The following is a 21,867-nucleotide window of genomic DNA, read 5'->3' as shown; positions in this document are numbered from 1 at the left end:
AAATCCTTAACAAGATACTATCCATCAGCATCTTAAAGGGACTAAACATAGGTCCTACAAGATGGCTCATCAGGTGAAGGTACTTCAAACCTAATGACCTGAGTCAGAATCCCAGGGTCCACAGAATGGAAGGAGAGAATTGACTTCTGACCTCCACACATGCACTGTGTGCCCACCATCCCCTCCCAAATAAATAAATAGAAAAATACTCAGTAAACTAGGAACAGAATGGACCATCTTTAAATGATGATGGGTGCTTATGAAAAGCCCACAGCTGACATACTCAGTGGTCAAAGACTGGAAGCTTTTCCCCTAAGATCAGAAACATTTCCATACAATATTATACTAAAAATTCTAGCTATTCTGGGTATGGTAGCAAATGCCTTTAATCCCTGCATTTGGGAGGCTGAGGCAGGATGATTTCTATGAGTTCAAGGCCATCCAGGTCTACATAGTGAGTTCCAAGACAGCCAGAGTTATGTGGAGGACCCTGTCTCAAAAAAAAAAAGTCTTAACCAGACTGAATAGACAAGTAAAAACAAATAAAAATCCAAATTTTTAAAACAGGAGAGAGTTCTTTATCTTTAGTTGCAGATGCCATGATTTTATATGCAGAAAACGCTAAAGATCCAGAAAAATCATTAAAACTAATGAACACATTTATTGACATTGCAAAATATAAGATCAATGTATAAAAATCAGTTGTATTTCTTTTTTTCAAGAAATTTTTAAAACATCATTTGTATTAGACAAGGTGTGGTAGTGCATGCTTTCAATCCCAGCACTGGGAGGTAGAGGCAGGCAGTTCTCAGTGATTTTTGAGGCCAGTCTAGTTCTAGGCAAGCCAAGGCTACATAAACAGTGTAGGCTTGTTACTGTTTGAGAATTTCATACATCCAAATAATATGCTTTGACCAAGTCTACCCCATACCCTTCCCTCCAACTGCTTCCCTAGCCTCACCACCAAATTCCCCTCCCAATTTCACATGCTCTTTTCATAAACCAACTGAGTTCCCGTCACTGCTGCATGTGTGTGTGGACGGGTGTTCACAAGGGCTGTGTCTCTGAGGCAAACTGACTCTCCTCTGACCAGCAGCCATCAATTGCCAAGAGCTCCTTGGCTAGGGGTGAAATTTCTCAAGCCCCTCCCCATCCATGCTGGGCTGCCTTAATCATATATAGTCATGCATGCTTATGCTTGCAGTCATAGCTGCTGTGAGTTCTGGTGGATAACTGCCCTTCCATGTCTAGAAAACACTATTTCAATGCAGTTAGTACCTCTGGCTCTTTGTGTCCCCTCTTCCATGGTAATCCCTGAGCCTAGGGGATATATTACTGATTGCCAATTTAGGGGTAAACACTACACAATCTTTCTTTCTCTGCCCATTGGCCATTTATAGGTCTCTGCAAGAGTCACCATCTACAACAAAAAGAAGGTTCTCTGATGAGAGTCGATAGATGAGCTAATCCATGGATGGAAAAGTGGGTACTTAGAGAAGAGTTTTAAGACTATGTCCACGTGACAGAATAATTGCAGTAGCTTCTCCTCTAAGGCCTATGCCTACTAGCAATTGATTCTTGGCAAAGTTAAAGGAACAAGGCATGTGTTTTGTCTTGTGGGACAGGCCTTAAGTGCAAGCAGGAAGTGTAGGTTTCTTGCATAACCAACCAGGAGTTGGTTACTCTCCTAATGGTTATGCTACTACTGTAGCAGTAAGCCTATCTTTCCGGGCCAGCTGATGTTGTAGTTTGTAGAGTTCACAGTTGGGTAAAATTGTTGATGACTTATCTCCCTGAATAATGTGCATAGCACCTTCCAGTATTATGACCCCTAGCCAACAGAGATAAGGCGTCCAGGTCAGTACCAGCTTGAATTCTCCATGTTCTATGACATAAGTATGGGTGTCTTCAGCAACAGGGGTCTACAGTCAAGTTCTAGAAGATAACCAAGATCAATGGCGATAGCCATTGTGATGTTGGAGGCCTATGGGTGGGAGCCCCCCTGACTAACAACTTAAAAATAGATAACCAATATCTGGCACTGGACTTAAGTTTTTTAGATTACATTCGGGAGGGCGGCAGCACTTGCCTTAGCATATACTGAAGGTCAGAGGACAACTTGTAAGAGTCATTCTCTCCCTCCATTGTGTCGGTTTCAGGGATCAGACTGGGTCATCAGGCACTGCAGCAGGCTCCTTTACCCACTGAGCTGCTTCAGTCAAACTCAATTCTTTTTTAATTAAAAAAAAAAGGTTTTACATGTGTTATTGTGTGTAAGTGCATGATATACGGGGTGGGGTGGGGGCAGTCAGAGGGCAGCTTTGTAGAGCTGGTTCTCTCTTTCCATCATTACATGATTTCCGGAGATCAAACTTGGGTCTCCAAGCTTGTGCATTAAGCGGCCTCACCCACTGAGCCCCCGTTGTACATGTGTACAGTAATTGTGAACAATCAGAGAATGAAACAGCACCGATGAAGGTAAAATCAGGGAGTTGGAGAAATGGCTCAGCCAGTAAGGTACTTTTCACACAAGCATGAAGATCTGAGTTCAATCCCTAGTGCCCACGTGGAGGCCAGCATGGCAGTATGCATTTACAATCCTAACACTAGGGAGACAGATGCAGGAGGGTCCCTGAGGCTCGCTGCCTAGCCTGTCTGAACCAGCGAGGTCCAAATTCAGTGAGAGATACTGTCTCAAAAAATAAGATGCAGGGTGACTGAAGAATGACACCCAATGTCCACCTCTGACCTCCATACATGCACACACACACACACACACACACACACACAAGTCAAATAAACTAGGCACAGCAGCTTGCTTGCTCTTAGTATTCCAGCACAAGGAAGGCACAGGTCCAGACCATCCCAGGCTACACATTGACTTCCAAAACAGCCTGGGATACATGAGATCCTGTCTCAAAAAAAATTAATTAATTAATTAAATGATGAACAACAGACCAAAGAGATTGGGCATGAGGGCTCACATCTGTAACTCCAGCACCAGAAAGCTAAGGCGACTCGAGGTGAGCTTGAAACACTCTGAGATACACGGTGAGTTCAGGTTCTGAGTTACAGCGTGAGAATCTGGTTAAAAAAAAAAAAAATTCAACCAAGGAGTGAAAGGGTTGTATAGTCAAAACTATAGTAGAGTTCTAAGACAAAGATATAAATCCACAAAAAGACATCCTTTGTTCGTGGGTTAGGAAGACTTAGCATTGCTAAAATGGTAATTCTCCCCCAACCGACCTGGAATTTGCAAGGTAATCTCCATCAAGATCTCTCTACCCCCCTCTCTCTTCAGAAACAGAAGAGATCAGAAACAGAACAGATCAGCAAAGGCTGATCCTTACATTTGTATGGACTTGCAAGAGATCCCGGGCTCAGAGCCAAGAAGAACAGACTCTTCGCCTATGAAACGTCCTGAGAACTTACTAGAAAGCCACAGTAGGAAGCTCTGGGCATTCGCTTGAGACCAGAGCTGCAAATGAATGGAAGCTAACTAGAAGTCAGAAAGTAAACCTATTCAGTCTGGCGGAGACGAGATCCTATATAGCCCGGGCTAGCTTCGAACGCCCCACATAGACCAGGGCGGCCTTGACCTTCTGATCCCCCTGCCCCCACCTTCTGAGTGGATCATAAGAGTGTGTGACCACGTCCAGTTTTATGTAATGCTGGGCATGGAACGGAGAGCCTCATGAAGGCCAGGCGAGTGCTCTACCTGCTCAGCTCCCTAGCCTAAAAGCCTGTCCTTCACAACCAATCAACTTGTTGTTCCTGTTGTTGTCTGAGATAGGATGTACTACAGTGCAATAGCTGCACTCCTGTTTGGTCTGCCTCGACTTCCTGAGTGTTGAGTGCTGGTACCTGTAACACCAAGCTTACCAATCAATCGACTAGATCTCAACAAGTCTACCAAAACTGTTTCATGGGAGAACGACCTGCATAAATCATACTGGGACCAGATGTCCAAATGCAAATGACTCAAGTTGAATCTGTACCTCACAGCATATTTCCCTACTCAGAAGAGAGTTAAAACCTGAGCTGGGTTCGGTGGATGGGTGCTTGCCTGGCACACGAGAGGCCCTGGGGCTGATTCTCAGTGGGGAAGAAAACAAAAAAGAAAAATTCAAAACTGGGTAGAGGAACTAAAACTCTAGGAAGAAAATAGGGGTAAACCTTCATGGCCTTGGGTCTGGTTCTTTATGTTTGTTTGCATGCTTGTTCCAGTCTTACTATGTAACCCCCAGTGACCACACTGACCTCAGACTCCCAGAGAGCCATCTCCCTCTGTCCCCTGCGTGCTGAGATTAAAAGTGTGTGCCTCCCCAACACTGGTAATGGTTTTTGATTTATGATGCCCAAAATGCAAAGTAAGAAAAAAGGAAAGAAGGAGAGAGAGACGAGACAGAGACAGAGACAGACAGACAGTAGGGATAGGGAGAGAACAGTCAGCCACGCACCTGCTGAGCAAGCCTGAGGACCCATGTTCAATCCCCAGCACCCACACAAGAAGTCTGTCATGGTAGTGCATGCTCATAATCCCGGCACTGGAGAAGAAGGGACTGGAGGGTTCCCTGGGCTTGCTGGGCAGCCATCCCAAGGTAATGAGTGAGCCCCAGATCCCAGTGATACTCTGTCTTTGAAAAAAAGATGGCTGGCTCCAGAGGAATGACATTCCAGATTGACCTCTAGCCTCACACACACATACACACACACACACACACACACACACACCTATGGATACACACAGAGAGGAAAGAAAAGATAAATTTGAATGTCATTCAAAATTTAAAAACTGTTCTACATCACAAGACTCTATCAAGAGGGAGAAAGAATAAATTAATAACCAATAGGATGAGAGAAAACATTGGCAGGTCCTCTGTCTGAAAAGGGTCTGGTGGCCTGAATATAGGAAGCCAATGGAATGCACAAACAGTCATTTAAATTGGACAAAGGAGACAGGCCTGATGGTGCACGCCTATTGCCTGGCACTTTAAAAGGTTGAGTCAAGAAAGTTATGAGTTCATGTCCAGCCTACACTATAGCATAAGAGTATAAATAAGATAAAGTGGGCAAGCCTTGCTGCCAAACCTGCTGATCTTCCTTCGATCCCTCGGAGACCCCGTAGAAGAAGAGGAGAACCAACCCCTGCAAGCTGAACATTGACCTCCACATGTGCACAACACACACACATACACAAGAAAATAAGTGGTTTTTGTTTTAAGATAATTTAAAAAATAATTGAGATAAGTGTAGTAGCACATGTCCCTAATCCCACCCCTTGGGAGGCAGAGACAGGCGGTTGATAGCTCTCTAAGTTTGAGTTCAGCCTGGTATACATAACAAGTCTGAACCCAGCCTGGTCTACATAGCAAGTTCTGGGCCAGCCAGAGCAACATAATGAGAGCCTGTCTCAAAAAGAAAATTTGAGAGTATTTGTAGAAACTAAAACTTACACGCAAATTTTCATAACTCCACATGCATATCCACATATGTCCTATGTGGCATGTCCATGCAATGAGACACTGCTTATCCCAAAACAAGAATATAGAGAACTGACACATGCTACAACACGAAGGATCCTCGAACACATTACATCAAGTGAAATAAACCAGACACAGAAGGTCGGATGCTGTATGGTTAATTCTGCTCACATGACGTGGCTACAACAGACAGCTCATACAGGAAGCAGATCTGCATTAGAGGGGCTGAGGAGAAGGAGGAGGAGCAACTGGGGAGTGAGGGGGGAGGAGGTGTGACTGGGGAGGGTGAGGGACTGCTGGGGGGCTTGGGGCTTATTTTGAGAGTGGTGAAAAATTCCAGAGTGGGTCAGTAGTGCTGGGTGCGCACCCCTGGGAATGCCCACTCAATGCCGCCGCATTGCATGTTTTTAAGTGGTTGAAATAGTCAAGGCTTTCTGCTGTATTTTGCCACAGTGAAATTAATCAGTGAGTGTAGAGATTCCCACAACATGGAGTGCCCGGCCTCATTAGCATTTGAGGCCATTATGGGACACTCTAGAGAATACACTCCAAGCCCACTCAAACCCTTCACTAAAGTTCATCTCTCTCTGGGCCAAGACTCAGCAAGGTACAAAGAGAAGAAGATGTGCCAATGAAGTCATTTGCTTTAAAAGAAATGTTGATAGACAGCCAGGCAAACGGACATGAACAGGGACAGGGGACGCAGATCTGACTGGGAACCCTCCTCCCGGGTCTCCTCCTCTGGACTCCCTTTTCCTCAACAGGACTCCCTTGGGCCTGGGCCCTGGGTTCTCTTGCCCACATCCTCTGTCCCCTATCAGGAACAAGCCACAGCTAGTGTGACCACAGCCCCACCACGGGCTGTGACCCTGGTTCTCTCAGGCTAGGATGGCGGGCTCCCTAAGCCCGTGTCCTTGCCCAGAGTAGAGGCTGGCTGTGGTTAGGTGCTACCCAGGTGCTATCACTTGGTCACTTGTAACAAACACGGGGCAGCTGGCCTTTTCCTGAAAGCCTGGCATGGCACTGAGATAGGAACAATACTAGCCTGTTTTATGGCTCGCCTGGAAGGGAGTCTTAAAGCAAGGCATCAAACCCCGGCATGTGTCCCAGGGATGTCCACCTGCCCACAAACAGTTTCACTCCCCTCCTCTTTCAGCCTGTGCTCCCCTGGGACCCACCTTTCCCTCTGCCTCTTCTTCATCCTGAGGTCCAGCTCTCTAATCCCAGAGTTCAGACACACCTCCAGGAAGTCTTCCTGCCTCCCATCCTCTGACAAGCCAATCAGCCTCCCTCTCTGACTAGAACTCTCTAGGGGCACCAGCAGAGATGACATTGCTAAGACCCCCCTACAGTCCACCTGGTTCTTATTGTCTCTGACAAAGAGCTAAAGGACAGAAGTAACTGAATCCTCTGACAAGCTCTGTTAATGTAACCAGCGGGCCTTGGTAAAGTGCTCTCTGGGCTGTGTGCATTAAGACTCAGAGGCAAGGGGCTGGAGAGATGGCTCGGCAGTTAAGAGCACTGGCTGCTCTTTCTAGGGGACCCAAGTTCAAATCCAGCACCCACATGATAGCTCACAACTATCTATAACTCCTGCTTCAGTGGATCTGACACTCTCACACAGACATGCAGGCAAAACACTAATGCATATACTTTTTAAAATAAATAAATCACTAAAAAAAGCTCACGAATAGGGGAAATCACAAGATGGGGAAATAAATAGAAGCTTAATGAGTTAAGGGTTTGTTCAGGACCATAAAGCTGTGCTATGGGCAAACATGGAGAACCCTAACCCAGGTTTCTCCCCACTGCTCACTGAGGCACACTCCTTCATGGGAGTTCAGTTAAAGGGCCATGCTGGGGGTCCCTATGCTGAGAGTGGGGGCAGCATGGAGGGTTGACTTCCACACTACTCTTCAAGTGGCTGAAGCTCACAGCTGTGAACAGGAGCAGTCCCTGGGAAAGGCGGGCTTGTAAGGGTGCTCACTCAACTTCCGCTCACAGGGAATACACAGCATTTACATCCGTGTCTTCTCTCCATCCCACACCCAGGTTCTGCTAAGGTTGTCACAGTTTGGCATCCCCAGCCGGTGCCCCCACGTGCTCACAAGCCCAGCCTTGGCTTCTCCTCCTCTCCCTCGGCCACTCCAGATGCCGCCAGCATCAAGGCTGTACCCACAGGTCATCCGTCACTCAAGTTTTAAGAGTAGCAATGAACACCACGGCTGTGTGGTGTTCCTCTCTGGGTTTGTGGAAGTGTTGTTCACAGCAAAACCCTTGCCAGGGTCAGGCCACTCCCAGTCCCCACCAAGTCACTGGAGGAGACCATCACTGTCCTGAGAAGATGCCGAACTGAGACTCAGAGAGGGGCAGCAACTTGCCCAGGATCACACAGCTACCCCATGAAGGCAAGAACAGACATGAAGCTTTTCTATCCCGGATTCGTCTTTTAACACTCCTGGAGCCTTCTGGTTTACTTAGAACCAGACATACAGACCTGTCACTGAGTCACTGAAACGTACCCACCTCCCAGGAGGGCTCTGACCAGGCCTGAGTGAGTGATGGCCAGAGAGCAGTTGGGTGGGGCAGAGGGTGTGATAGGAGACAGCGGGTGAAGGAGGCAGGTCTAAGCATACAGCATGCACACTCTGACAGCAGCACTTACCACCTGAGGCAGGGAGGGCAGGAGAGCCCAGAGCCGGAGCCAACAGAGGAAGGAAAAGGAATTAGTGAGCATGAGAAGCCTGGAGGCAGCCTGGGGCCTGAGCACCCTCGTCCTTCCACTCACTGGCCTGACAGGAGCTGGGGGGTGGGGGTGAGGAGAAGGCCCCTGAGGAGTAACCTCTCATTTGGCAGCGACCAGTTGTCTAGGGCATGACATCTCAGGAAGGCCACATCTGGGCTTTTAAAGGCGATATGGAAGAGCATACAGCCTTTGATGGAACAAGGCAGGACTTCCACAGACCAGATGGTCCTGCCCCAAGGGCACATCTATTTGCCATGTCTTAAATTTCCAATGCCCTTGCTGGGTGGTGGTAGCATAAGCCTTGATTCCCAGCACTTGAGAGGCAGAACCAGGCAGATCTCTGAATTCGAGGCCAGCCTGGTCTACAGAGCAAGTTCCAATTCAGTCAGGGTTACGCAGAGAAACCATGTCTCAAAAATCAAAACAAAGAATTCCATGTATCTCAGCTGCTCTCATTCTCCGCCTTAGGAGCCAGAACCCTGGTAGAGCCGGGGGGGGGGGGGGGAACCAGGGCAGGGACAAATATAGAAGCAAGGTGCCCACCTCTCAGGTCTACTGGGGGCAAAACAACCTGACCCTGATCAGGAATTTCAGCAAGAGGGCTGGCTACAGGGTTGGCCCTCAATGGCCGGGAGCCAGTGAGAACTTATGTCCCCTTGACAGACCCCCAACTCACGTGTCCATGCAGGTCTGTGTTGAGCAGCATCAGGGCGCAGGTGAGCGTGTGGATCCCATCTAAATAGAACACGATAGTATCCTCACTGTGAGAATCAACTCATTCCCGTCCAGAGCCTCCCACCTGCCTCCCCATAGAGTTAGGTTGAAGGCCATAGAAGCAAAGAAAGGTGGACATCTGCTCCCAAGCATTTCAGGACCCAGGCTTGGCAAGGCTCTGGACTCCAACCTATGTCCCTACAACAGCAATAAGGGATTCAGTCCATCAGTTCCCCCCCCCCTTTTTTTAAGATGGACTTATTATTATATGTAAATACACTGTAGCTGTCTGTCTTCAGACGCACCAGAAGAGGGTGTCTGATCTCATTTTGGGTGGTTGTGAGCCACCATGTGGTTGCTGGGATTGGAACTCAGGGCCTTCAGAAGAGCAGTCCGTGCTCTTACCCACTGAGCCATCTCTCCAGCCCTAGTCCATCAGTTCCTAAGACCCAGGTCCATCCATGTGGTAAGTCCTGCTTCTGCAAGAGACCTGCATCACATATCCCCTCCCCGACAAAAGCTTAGGCCTGAGGCTAGGTGCAGGCATTGGGCATGGAATGACCATGAGCAAGACATCTGGGCTCTCTTGTCTAGGAGGCCATCCCACAATCCCTGGGCAGTTTATTGTTTTGGTTTTTGAGGCAGTGTCTCACTCTGTAGCTCAGGCTGACCTCAAGCTTTCAATTGTTCTCCTGCCTTCATCCTGCCAACCCCTGGGGTTTCGAGCATGAGTGTGCTGTGGTGACACCTAATTGTATTCATCCCATCTGAATCGAGGACCTACTATTTGCCAGAGCATATGGCCTACCCGGGCCTGCCTGCAAGCAAAACAAATGTGGTAGCTGGGCCAGGGTGGGAGAAGACCAGGTCTCAGCTAGGCAAGACTCATGAAAGGTGACCAGGAAACACTGTACCTTCTGATGTGCTGTCATCTGGGTTACACTGGCAGTACCGGCGAGAGAAGTGGGTAAGGACTCGTTCTCGTTCCTGTGTCTCCCCCATCAGCGGGAAGGCCTTCAGGAAGGTCCTAGGATGGAATTCATGGTTGCTGAGTGACTCTCAGAACCCCTGATACAGTCTTCTCACTGGGATAGAAGACTTATTCCCCACACACAAACATACACATGAGGCTAGTTCCTGTACTAGGGTCTAGACATCCTCTGCAGGCCCAGGCAGAACCTTGGCCCTCCGAGATAGCCTCTGAATTCTAAGATCTCAGGCAGGGATATGATATTCACACCCAGTGCCTTCTGTGGGTCTCCAAGTTCTAGACAGTTACATTTCACTCTAGTGACCCCACATATAAGGCCCTCAGCACAACACCTGTGATGGCGATCCAGACCCACTTAACACTATCTTTCTGATCTCTTTCATTTTGATGCAATCCAAAGGTTTTCCTCACGATAGATCTGCTTGGAGTAGAGCAAGACAGATCCCCACCAGTGCAGCAGTGCACTGCCTTAAGCTACAGGTGAAGCAACAAGGTCCCCTGATCTCAGGATGGAGAGAACTGGACAGAAGCTGGCTGACTCATGACAGCCACCTTTTCCACAAGTGTAGCACAGACAAAGCCCATGGGCAAAAGGCCATATACTGGATCCTTCTGCAGGGCTTAAAAACACACCCAGAGCCTTGAGGGATTGTAATCACGTGGCCACACAGTTGCCAGACTCTGAAGGCATGAAGGTTATGGAGCTGTGAACCCCAGAGGTAGACAGATTTTTTTGAGGAGGGGGAGGAGGAGAAAGAAGAGGAAGAGGAGGAAGAGAAGGAGGAAGAGGAGGAAGAGGAGGAAGAGGAGGAGGAGGAGGAAAAGGAGGGGAGTTTTACTGCAAGAAGGAAAAAAAGCAAAGGTTCAGAATAGTTTTGGTGACATGGCTCCCCATGCAAAGCTAAGGCTCAGAGCCAATCCTGAGAGGCGTCATGCTTCAGAGCTGCCTCTCTTCTCAGCCCAGCCCTGGCTGGGTTAGGACTGTGTCCTGTGTTCCTTGTGTAAAGGAAGTGTTGGACAAACTAAGAGAAACAATGGCTGCTGGAAAACCAAGAGAAAAACAAAAACAAAAACAGAAAACAGAAGCAAACACCAAGTCAGGACTAGAGAGATGAGTTCAGATTCCCAAACCTATAGGCAAGGTGGCCACGGTGGCCGCCTGTGATCCCAATGATCAGAAGTCAGACAGAGGTTGTTCCTGGAGCTAGCTGACCTGCCAGGCCAGTGATATCTGTGAACCCTGGATTCATCTGAGTGTCTCGACCTCAATCAATAGTGTGAAGAACAACTGAGGAAGACTCCCTACATCAATCTCAGCCTCCACACATGAGTTCCCACACATGCAAATATGTGCACATGCACACATACACACATAGGCACACACATGCAAGCATACACACAGCACATGCACACCCATCACACATGCACACACACATGCAAACATGTGTGCACACACATACATGTGCACACAAGCACACACACACACACAGGAATGAATAAGGAATACATTTTTTAAAAGGTATACACAGTTCAGATGTGTTAGTAAAAAGATGGGGAGTCCCACAGAGAACTGGAATCTATTTTAAAGTTTAAAGACGATGGAAATTCTAGGAATGTAAAATGTAACTGAGAAGAAAACTTGATGATGTTTCTTTGGCGTATGTATGAGGGTATGTGTGCTTGAATTTGCATAAGCACATGTGCATGCACTCAGAGACCAGAGGGTGACATCAGGTATCTTCCAAGATTGCTTTTTACTTTTTGTACTGAGGTGAGGTCTCTCACTTGAACCAAGAGAGCCTGCTGATGTGGCCAGCCTCGCTAACCAGCTTGCTCTAGAGTGACAGATACCATGCCCGCCTAGCATTTACATAGATGCCAGGGGTCTGAGCCGTGGTCCTTACACTTGCTACTCTTGCAAGCCATCTCTCCAGTCCCTCAGTAGTTTTTTATTAGCTTCATTTCTTTGCAATTGGACGTGACAAACTGGTAAGTACACTGAAAAGCAACGGAAAACATCCCAACAGAGACAGAATAGAAACTGACCGTCAAAAAGAGTATTAGGAGACATCTGAGATCCAGCAAGAGGGCCTAGCATCTGTAGACATCACCTCTAGCTCTGAGATTCTATCCTTCCCTCCTCAGACCTGGCCGAGCATCTTTCTGATGACACTGGCTTCCATTCACCCACTCCACCCCTCTTGCTCCCAAGGCCCACGCCTGACCCTCCTGAGACCCAGACACTAAAATAGCTGCAGTCAAGTCCCCTTTACCATCAAAGTAAGCCAGAGATAGCCAGATGGTATTACCCAATGCCTTTAATCCTTGCACTCAAGAGGTAAAGCAGAAGGATGTCTGTGAGTTCAAGGCCAGCCTGGTTTGCAGAGCAAGCTCCTGGACAGCCAGAGCTACACAGAGAAACCCTGCCTCAAAAAACAAAAAACAAACAAACAAACGTAGGTCATAAATATAAAGACCTATGGTGGTATCTGGCAAGCAGGAAGTGCTCCATACAGACAAACCATTGGCCTCCTTTTCCCTCCTGAAGAGCTGTGACTATACATGAATCTTCATGTCCTTCATCACCCATCACATTAGCTGGCAATCACTGAGTTGCTGGATAACAGATACCCATAGGTTCTCCCCACAGCTTTACCAGAGGGGTCAAGACTTTCAAAAGGTTGTATAAAAAATCATGATAGACTTGCTGGAATACAAATGTTATATTGTATATTACAAAAAATAGAGAGCTAGAATAACAAGCCAGGCATGCTGTTCTACCACCTGTGGATACTGTCCCAACGCAGCTCCACTGACCTGAGTGCTCTGTCCAAAGTGAGGCCTGAGAAGTCGAAGAAACTGAGGTACTCCCCAGCAACCAGCCTGCTGAACTCATTGCTGCCAAGAAAGTAGAATGGGGTGTCAGTTAGAGGCAGGCCCCAAGTCCCAAGACATCAGGTACTGAGGAAGTGGGCCCCAAGGTGCCCTTAACTCCCATCCAGATCTACCCAGACCCTGGGCTGCCTCCCCTCTGGACCCTCAGCTCAGAGAGATCAACCTTGGTCTGTGGCATCAGGAGATAATGTCTCGGCCAGCTCAGTAAGAGCCTGTTCAGGGAAGCAAGCAGGGTGGGGTGATGCAAGCATTTCCAGCAGAGATGACATAATGTAAATCAAGCCACCAATGGGAGGGCAACAGAGGTGACGGAGACCCCCACCCCCAGCCTCTGAGCACGGTAAGGATCAGGGCATGGCTGCAGAGTTTAAAGCTAACACAGAGAATGGGTCTAGAAAAGGGGAGCCAAGATGAGAACATTTAGGATTCTGAGGTCACCAGAAAGGAAATGACTGAGAAGGTGGTGTCAGAGCTCAGGATGAGAACAGGTGGCTGAATCCCTGTGAGGGGAACCTTGTAAGAGGCAACTTGGCATTTCGAGATCTTTGCCTTTGAGAGAACCAGGAGCAGGGAGTTTGGTGTGACAATGTGTACCTGTCACTTCAGCACTGTGAGGTAGAAGGATCAGGAGCATAAGACCAGCCTGTCTACATGAGACCCTGTCTCAAAAGTAAGTAAAAGTTTTAAATGTGTAGATGGGCTGTGGATGTAGCTCAGAGTGCTTGCCTACCATGCACAAAGTCCTGGATTTAATTCCCAGCATTGTAGTGTCCGGTGGAGTTCAAGATCATACTGAGCCAGAGGCCAGACTGGGTTGAAGCGATGACTCAGTGGGTTAGAGCGCTCACTGCTCTCCCAGAGGCTTGAGTTTGGTTCCCAGCACCCAGGTCAGGTATCTCACAACTGCCTGCAATCCAGCTACAGTGGCTCTCTGTCGCCCTCTTCTGGCTTCCTTGGGCATCTACACATACATGGTATACAATCGCACAACACACACACCCATACACAAAAATATAAATATTTTCTTCTAGTGTGCAGAGCCCAGGGCAGAGCTCTGAAAGCAGCCCCATTAAGGATCTAGACCAAGGAAAGAGCAAATGAAGAGGACCTTGTGACACCAGAGGGCAGGTCTGTGCCCTCCTGGAGGCCAAGGAAGAGCATGTTTCATGAAGCATAAAAACATGAAATGAAATGAAATGAAATGAAATGAAATGAAATGAAATGAAATGAAATGAAATGAAAGCCTCGAACCTTCCTTTCCATTGGTAGGATCATGGGAACTAGAAGGATATGTGACATAAACCGCATGCACACCCAAAATGTGGGGAATCCTTTGGGGAAAATGGCTGTTTCTTCTATATATGGCACTTTAAAAGAGAGGGGACATGAGAAGATGGTCTCGGAGTTAAAATGCTTGCCTTGAAAGCCTGGAGATCTGGGGTTTGATCCCTAGCACCTACATAAAAAGCCAGGCATGGTGGTGTAGACATGTAATCTCATCACTGAGGAGGCAGAGATGGGAGCTTCCCAGCAGCTTGCTGGCCAGTCAGCCGAGCTAGTCAGTGAACTCCAGATTCCGTGAGAGACCCTGATTCAAAACATATGGCAGCAGAGGAAGACGCGCAAGATCAACCTCAATCCTCCGCGTGTATATGCGTACATACATACAGAGATACATGCATGCACCACAGAGACTAGGAGGACCAGGAGGAGAGAAGGGAAGGAAATGGAAAAGAGAGAAATTGACTGTTAAATGGCACGTGTGAACCAGAGGGCCAGGAACATTGTGTGGATAGTATTCCAGACCTGATTCGAACACACATTTTCTTCTTTTTCTTCTTGTCTCATCTTCCTCCTCCTCTTCTCCTCCTCCTCCTTCCTCTTCCTCTTCTTTCTCCTCTTCATCTTCTTCCTCCTCTTCCTCCTCTTCATCCCCTTCTTCCTTCTCCTGCTTCTGCTTCAGATGAGGAGAAGGAGGAAGAGGAGGAGGAGGAGGAGGAGAAAGAGGAGGAGGAGGGTTGACCCCAGGGCCTCACACAAGTAAGACAAGTGGTGCTCTATGCTGAACTACAGTCAAGCCCTATTTTTATCTTATATATTTTTGAGTCTCACTGAGTTTCCCCGAGTGTTCTTGAACTCACTATAGCCCAGGCAAGCCTTGAGCTTATGACCCTCCTGCCTCAGGCTCCCAGTAGCTGGGATAGTATGCTTGCAACACCAGGCGTGACCAAATCAATGTTTTCTAGAGAAAGAGAAACACACCAAATGGGGGGAGATAATGAGGAATTTTTGTTAATATTGTTAAATGTTAAAATGGAACAACATAAAAATTCTTACCAGCTATAGATAGGTTAAAGCACTGTGGGTCAAATAATAATGTGTCTGACTACGCTTCCAACAGATGTGGAGAAAAGCTGAGGTATGATGGAAGAACATCAAAGCTGAGGTCTGGGTGTGATGAGGCACACCTGTAATGCCACCGTTTGGGAAGTTGAGGCAGGGGGATTTGGTGGCCAACTCTGGCTGCATAGTGATACCTCAAAACACTTTGAAGTTGAAGTTGCATAATGAGTGTATGAAAAGTTTGATGTTTATCTGCTCTGTGTGTGTGTGTGTTAGGTTCGTAATGAAAACTTGAAATAGAAACGAGTGGTTAGCATGTCTGTCAGTGCTGCTGAAGGAGGCGTGAGCAGAGACGTTTCTACAGGAGAAACAGAAAAGCAAGAACTCATCTAGAAGAACTAAGAAAAGAAAGGAAGGGTACAAAAGCGATCCAGGGCAGAAAACTTGGGAGCTCGAGATGAGATGAGGAGTTGGGAATTTCCTCCCCGCAGCCCTCCAAATTGGATGGGAGGGACGAGCTGCAGCAATTTCTGGAAGAGCCTGCAGAGGGCGCCATGGAAACATGACAAGAACCTATCCTCCCAAGGATGGAGGCTGTTCTCAGGTTCCACCTACCTGGAGATGTTCATAGAGGAGTCTATGAGTTGTGATTTTTAGGAAGGGCTCCTGAGAACCCACTCCACTACCCAAGGTACAAGGAAATGTCAGAGGGTGTCGGGAGGCCTCCTAAGACCTAAAGCCCCCATCTCAGCCTGACCCAGGTCTGAACTGTCTCCCTTAGCTTTGTGAGTGGCATGGGAAGCTAGCCAGCTCCACCCACCTCCAAGCCTTCCTGGGGTGGTGGAGTCCCTGTGAACACAAGGGCCAATTCGGGGCCACACTATGCTCACACAGACTCAGAACATGTCATCTTCATCTCTCACATACACACTCCAAGTCACCTATCCTTCCCAAGACTGCTACATGGGTAGTGTCCTTTGCATGCAGTCTAAAGGTTATGTCCTGTGCTTTCAGGTGTGGGGGTCCTTTCAGTTGGTCCCAATAGACAGACTTAATGAAGATAGACACTTTTTTTTCCTTCAGGGCCCAGACATTTACCAAATCCCTCACCGGTTCTTCTTTTCACCTAGCTCCACTGGGTAGAACTCTGGTTCCGTTGGGTTATTCCGTCCTCTCTACTGCCCTTCATAACACCATAACCACATCCCCCCATCCTGCTTCAGCCCTGAGGGGCCGCCTGTCACCACCCCCTCCCTGACAGCAACCACCTTCGCCCAAGTAGCCCAGAAAGGAAACAGATTTAGGGCGAGGTCAAGAATGAGGACAGTGACAGGAGGAGGTATCCTTGAAAGCCTAGTGGGAGCTCCTGGCACCAGCCACCCCTGAAAGAAGTTGCTGACACCCTTTTCCTGCTGAAGAAGGCATAGGATCTGCTTTGCCTGGAATAGACGCTGGGGAGACGCACTCACTTCTTGCCCAGCTGCCGAGCTACATCACAGCGCTGGAAACCTTCAAGATGGTAGAGCCGTCGGGCCAGCCTGCGAGCGGCTTCGCTGACCCCCTGGCACCCATTGGCCAGTGGATCTGTGCTGCCAGGCTCCAGCGCCTCGGAGCTGCTCAGCTCCGAGTCTGAGTCCGACAGGCCATCCTTAAGGCTGGTGTCACTGCAAATGAGAAGGAGGGAGTCAGACTCCCTGTGTCTGGGAGGGACCCTGTGTCTAGGAGGGACCCCAGGTCTCTGAAAATCCACTGTGGGGCCAGAGCAGAGAAACAGGCCTCACTGCAGCAGGGGAGCATCGAGCCAGGCAGCCTTGATTCTTCTGGCTCTCCATCCCCTACCCACTCATGGCTCCCCAGATCCCAGCCCAGCCCCTCCCCAACCCCACTCCCGCCTCACCTGGCAGAGTTCAGCAACTTGTCCGTGTCCTCATCGTCCTCATCGTCCCCTCCCGAGCCCCCAGGCCCATCTTCATGGAACCCATTGGGCACCGAGGTGAGAGACAGGTGGCTCAAGACATTCTCTGAGCGGCTGCTAGAGATGGACCGCCTCAAGGGACTGCCCAGTTCCCCATCACAACCACCAGTTGCCCCCAGATCCCCTTCAGGCCCCATGTCCCCATTGCCCAGCCCAGCCCCAGGCTCAGGGCTGTCTCGAGCCCTCTGCTGGATGAGAGGTGTAAGGGGGGCCTCGAAGCTGACACAGCTATCACTCTCATCAGTGAGACTCAGCACATCTAATGAGTCCAGGCTGCTATACTGGGTGCCCCGCAGTAGCTCCGACTCCAAAATCTTCTCAAAAGTGGCACTGAAGCCATCACGTACATCTGGTTCGCCAGGACAATCCAGCCTATAGAATGCAAGGGCATAGTCACCATCCTACTTAGCTATCCCAGACACTAAGGCTAGCTACCACACCACCAGTCTCTAGCTAGGAGCTGAACATGCATACACACACCCCATGAAAACTCATATACTCCTGCACATATGCTAATTAAGTGTATTGGCTGGACACATACAGATACACACACACACACACACGCCTCATACATACTCACATACCTCCTGTGCAAATTCCAGTATGCAAGTTAGGCATACAAACACACACATGTGCTTCCACAAAAGTTCACATACCCCTGTGCATATATACTGTAAAGGCAGGACACACACATGTACCCCCTATACATATTTACACCTTGCCCATTCAGGCAAGACAGGCCTACAGCTATACTCTCCAAGGCTTCTGCATATGTTCTTCCCACCCTCCCTGGTCTTTAGACATCCCCTGCCCATCCCCTCCTCCTTGTCCAATGGTACTCCAAGACCAGTCCTTCTACCTTCTTCTGAGGAACAGACTGTAACTCCACTGAGTAGGACCTACACAAAGTTCCTGATACAACTTATCAAACTCCCAGGAAAATTCCCTGGGAAAGGCAGGAATACAAAGCTTGCCCACCTGGGACAATGGGGAAAATGGAACAGATAACCCACCTGTCCCATCTAGATATTTGAGTGGACTCAAAGCTTTCATGTCAGCTGGTAGAGACAGACTACAGCCCCTCGTGGAGACTGCTCGCTGTGGTTTGTGGGGGTCAAGGGCTGGGAGTACAGCAAGCCTGGTTGCCTCTGAATTCCCCTGTAGGGCTCTGTTGTTAACACTTAGAAGCTGAAAATGAGGACAGGAAACCTCAGACTTCTAGAGAGGCTAAGGGGCTGGCCCTAGGGTGTAGTATCAAAGAGCTAGAAATATGTAAGCCCCTGTCCCAGGATACCCACTCACCCCAGCTGAGGGTCCTCAGCATCTGGACAGAGACTCCCAGGGACATCCTCCTCCTCTGCTGGTCCGCTTCTCCAGGTCTTGAATTCTATGGAATCTTCCAAAATGTTCCCATCTTGTCCCAAAGCCAGGCCATTGGTCAAAGAGAGGTTAAGGCCAGGCAGGGCCACATCTGGGCCTCTCACAGGCTCCATGGTGCCCTCTAAGGTTTTCTCACTGCCTGGACCACTGATGTGGCTGCTTGGGCCTTCGCTGGCCTCTGTTCCATTCTGGAGCCCAGGCTCCTCTTCGGGCTCCAGGCTGTGGTCCTGGGTAGCACTCCCTTCCTTGTGCAGCTCACATGGGAGCTTCTCTTCATCCATGTCGGTCGCTGTTTCCACCCGTCCCTGCCAGCCCCTAGGGCTGCTTGACAGAAGATGGAGAGAGAAAGACAGAGTCAGTCAGACAGGGCAAGAGTCAAAAAGCCTAACGCCCTATGAAACCAATACAGGGACAGCTTGTCAGGGGCAGGGGCATGGACATGATTATATCTTTAGTAACTTTCAGTTGGAGATCGGGTTCAGGTTGTGACACTCTCACTTCAGTGGCTAGGCCAGCCCCCAGCTGCTGTCCTCTGGCTCCTGGCTTGGCCCTTGTACCCTAGCCACTGCCTTCCTTATTCCTTCTTGGGTCTCTGTTCTACCCTTCAGAATCCACCAAAGTCCTTTGAGGAAGACCCGGATAGTGAGGAACTGGGCAAGTGTCCAGCAGCTCTTGAAGACCCCTCTGTATTCCCGCTAATAAAAGGAGACAAAACCCAGGCTGGTCTTGGCCAGCCATATGAATCTCCACACATTCTCAGCCCAGTCTGCACAATAGAGAGGAATCCGAATTTGTAACTAGCAGAGGAAATTGACCCAGGGGTTGCTTTTAAGGGGTCTCTAAGAGAGAAATCAAGGAAATTAACCTAAATGCAGCCTGATTCCAAGGATGCCAGAGACAGCCGTCAGCCACAGGGGCCCAGTGTGGGCCGCTGTCCAGGGTGCTGGGCGGGGGCGGTGCTGCACTGATTATGGCAATGTCATAAAGAAGAAGGGATCCGCCGGGCGCACGCCTTTAATCCCAGCACTTGGGAGGCAGAGGCAGGCGGATTTCTGAGTTCAAGGCCAGCCTGGTCTACAGAGTGAGTTCCAGGACAGCCAGGGCTACACAGAGAAACCCTGCCTCGGAAAACCAAAAAAAAGAAGAACCCTTCTCCATGGCAACCCTCCCAGGAGTTCACCCAGTCTTAAAGAAGAACGCAAGAAAGACCTCTGAGAAGCTCTCTGGGGAAACTGAAGCTGGAGAAGCCACACCGGGCTCTGCCCAAGTCATCCTGGCTAGGAAGGCAGTTCTTTTCTCTCTGCCCCAGCCCCTTGTAGTCTAGGCTACCCTCCCTAGTGACTTCAGGCAGAGACACAGGCTAGCCCTGCCCCTCAACACTCTGGAAAACTGCAGAGAGGCAGTGCCAAGGCTTTACCTCGGTTTCTGGTTTGTAACTTCCTTGCTCCACTATGTGAACCTAGGTGGCCCCCAGCAGCCTTCTTTCTTCCTGAGAGGTCTATCTGGGTTCAGGAGAGGCTGGAGGAGGAGGAGGAGGAGGAGGAGAAGGAGGGAGCCCAGCTTTCTGGGATCCAGCAGAACAAGCTGCAGAGTGGATATGAGGACATGAACCCCTGTACCTGCCAAGCATGCCCCAGGCCACCAACTCAGACACGCAGGAAACAGACATAAACTCCAGGAAGACTTTGCACCCATGTGATCCCAGAATGGAAAGTGGGTTCTGCTCTCGGGAGATTCCTGAGCCTTTAACTGGGGCTACCATACACCTGTTAAAATCATTTAACCCTATGTGTTCAAACACTGAGTAGAAGAGGGCTGGGAAGAGAGATCTGTAGCCCCAGCCCATCACTACTAACCAGAGTTTTGTTTATGTTTTGTTTTGTTTTGTTTTGTTTTGTTTTGTTTTTTGAGACAGGGTCTCTCTACATAGACTACCTAGAGTTCTAACAACCTCATTAAATTCAGATTACACACACACACACACACACACCACACACACACACACACAACACCACACCACACCACAAGACCCACAGATTTAAAACACCTTCAAGCTAAGCTCTAAGCTACCAGGCCCTGGTGCTAGGACAGCAGGAACCCTCGGGGATTAGAGCTGAGTAAGGAAATCTCTCTGGTCTGTCCTACATCTCTGCTGCTGCCATTGCTATTTCCATTGGTTTTCTCAGTGGCACACCCAGAAGAGACAGGAGGTCACCTCCTCAACTGAGACCCCAAGGGGAACCTAGAAAGGAAGAGAGGAAGTGGGGGGCTTGCAGCCTGCTGCCTGAATTCTGTCCACCAGCTATCTCACTAGCACAGGCCAGCAAGGCATTGACTCAGGACCACGGGGCTTGAGCCCCTATCCTGCCAGGATTTCTCCATCTCCTGTGCCCAGGCACAGAAGTGAAGCCTGGCAGGGTGGTTCTGCCTGATCTCCCTGAAGCTATGTAAGTATATCAGTGACTCTATCTGCAGGCCAAAGCTAAGACTATTGACAAATCAAGGGTTTCTTGGATGACCCTTCTGGTATTCTGTAACTTCTAGAAACTGGTTCAGGCTATCCCAGACCTACCTGCCCTGCCATGTCCCCTTAAGCTTCAAGCAGGACTGAGTTTCTGCCAATATCGGCCCAGGCCAGTGTCCTCAGTTCCCGGGGCTAGATGGACAAGGAGCAGCATTGAGCTCTACTCTAGGCAAGGGGCCCAGAGCCCTTGCCTGGGCTGAGGGCCAATAGAGTCCAGAGTAGTTGAGCCTTGGGAAGGATGCACAAAGGGGATGTTTCAAGGCAAAAGGTGTGAAGCAGTGTTCCAGGTCCTCACCCATATGGCTCTCCATATGATGTGACCAGGAACTCACTCTCACCTCTCTGCCCTGTGTGAAGCCATCTGTGGAATAAAGTATTCCTTCTGCTTCTCTCGCCCAACGCTAAGAGTAACGCTAAGGTCATGGGTGCTGAGGGGATGGCTGTCCTCAGAACAGCAACCTCCCCAGGGTAAGCATCAGCTGAACTCTAGCCCAGAGGAGACTAAGGAGCACACCGGGAAAGGCTTTGTCTGAAATCCCAGTGCATGGTCAGGGGCAGTCTCCATCTGCAGCTGGAAAGACTAAAGGTGCAGGCTGAAGCCTCCCATGCAATCAAGTCCCCCAAACCTCAACCAAAGGAGTCAGCCCAAGCAGTGGCTCTTGCTGCCTCCAGCCTTGCTAGCCATTGCCGAGAGGAGCTGGGCCACTGAGCATCTGTCTCAAAGAGACAAATGACAGGCTGGCAGCACTCACAATCCCCTGTGGCCGGCCTCAGCCTGATCCAAGCCCCTTTCCAGGAGCCTCTCACTACCCACAG

The 21,867-nt window shown here is 49.2% G+C and overlaps 1 protein-coding gene across 2 annotated transcripts in view; it reads right to left on the bottom strand.

Annotated features, from left to right (window-relative positions):
* The window catches only part of Psd2 (pleckstrin and Sec7 domain containing 2), a 49,133-nt gene that overhangs the window by 16,871 nt on the left and 10,395 nt on the right, over positions 1-21,867 (bottom strand). The window contains exons 2-7 of one of the 2 annotated variants that reach the window (XM_085833468.1): positions 18,450-18,851; positions 17,070-17,519; positions 16,642-16,836; positions 12,752-12,832; positions 9,858-9,970; positions 8,906-8,964 (exon numbers count right to left, since the gene is read on the bottom strand). In XM_085833468.1, the coding sequence (XP_085689594.1) occupies positions 8,906-8,964; positions 9,858-9,970; positions 12,752-12,832; positions 16,642-16,836; positions 17,070-17,519; positions 18,450-18,808 (1,257 nt within the window). In that variant the 5' untranslated portion in view covers positions 18,809-18,851. The remainder of the gene's footprint in view (positions 1-8,905; positions 8,965-9,857; positions 9,971-12,751; positions 12,833-16,641; positions 16,837-17,069; positions 17,520-18,449; positions 18,852-21,867) is intronic. The other variant, XM_021150357.2, reaches the window with a different exon arrangement.

This window comes from Mus caroli, unplaced genomic scaffold (genome assembly GCF_978045245.1).
Source record: "Mus caroli unplaced genomic scaffold, Mus_caroli_1 scaffold_19, whole genome shotgun sequence".
Classification (NCBI taxonomy): domain Eukaryota; kingdom Metazoa; phylum Chordata; class Mammalia; order Rodentia; family Muridae; genus Mus; species Mus caroli.
This window is presented reverse-complemented; position numbering and strand designations above follow the sequence as displayed.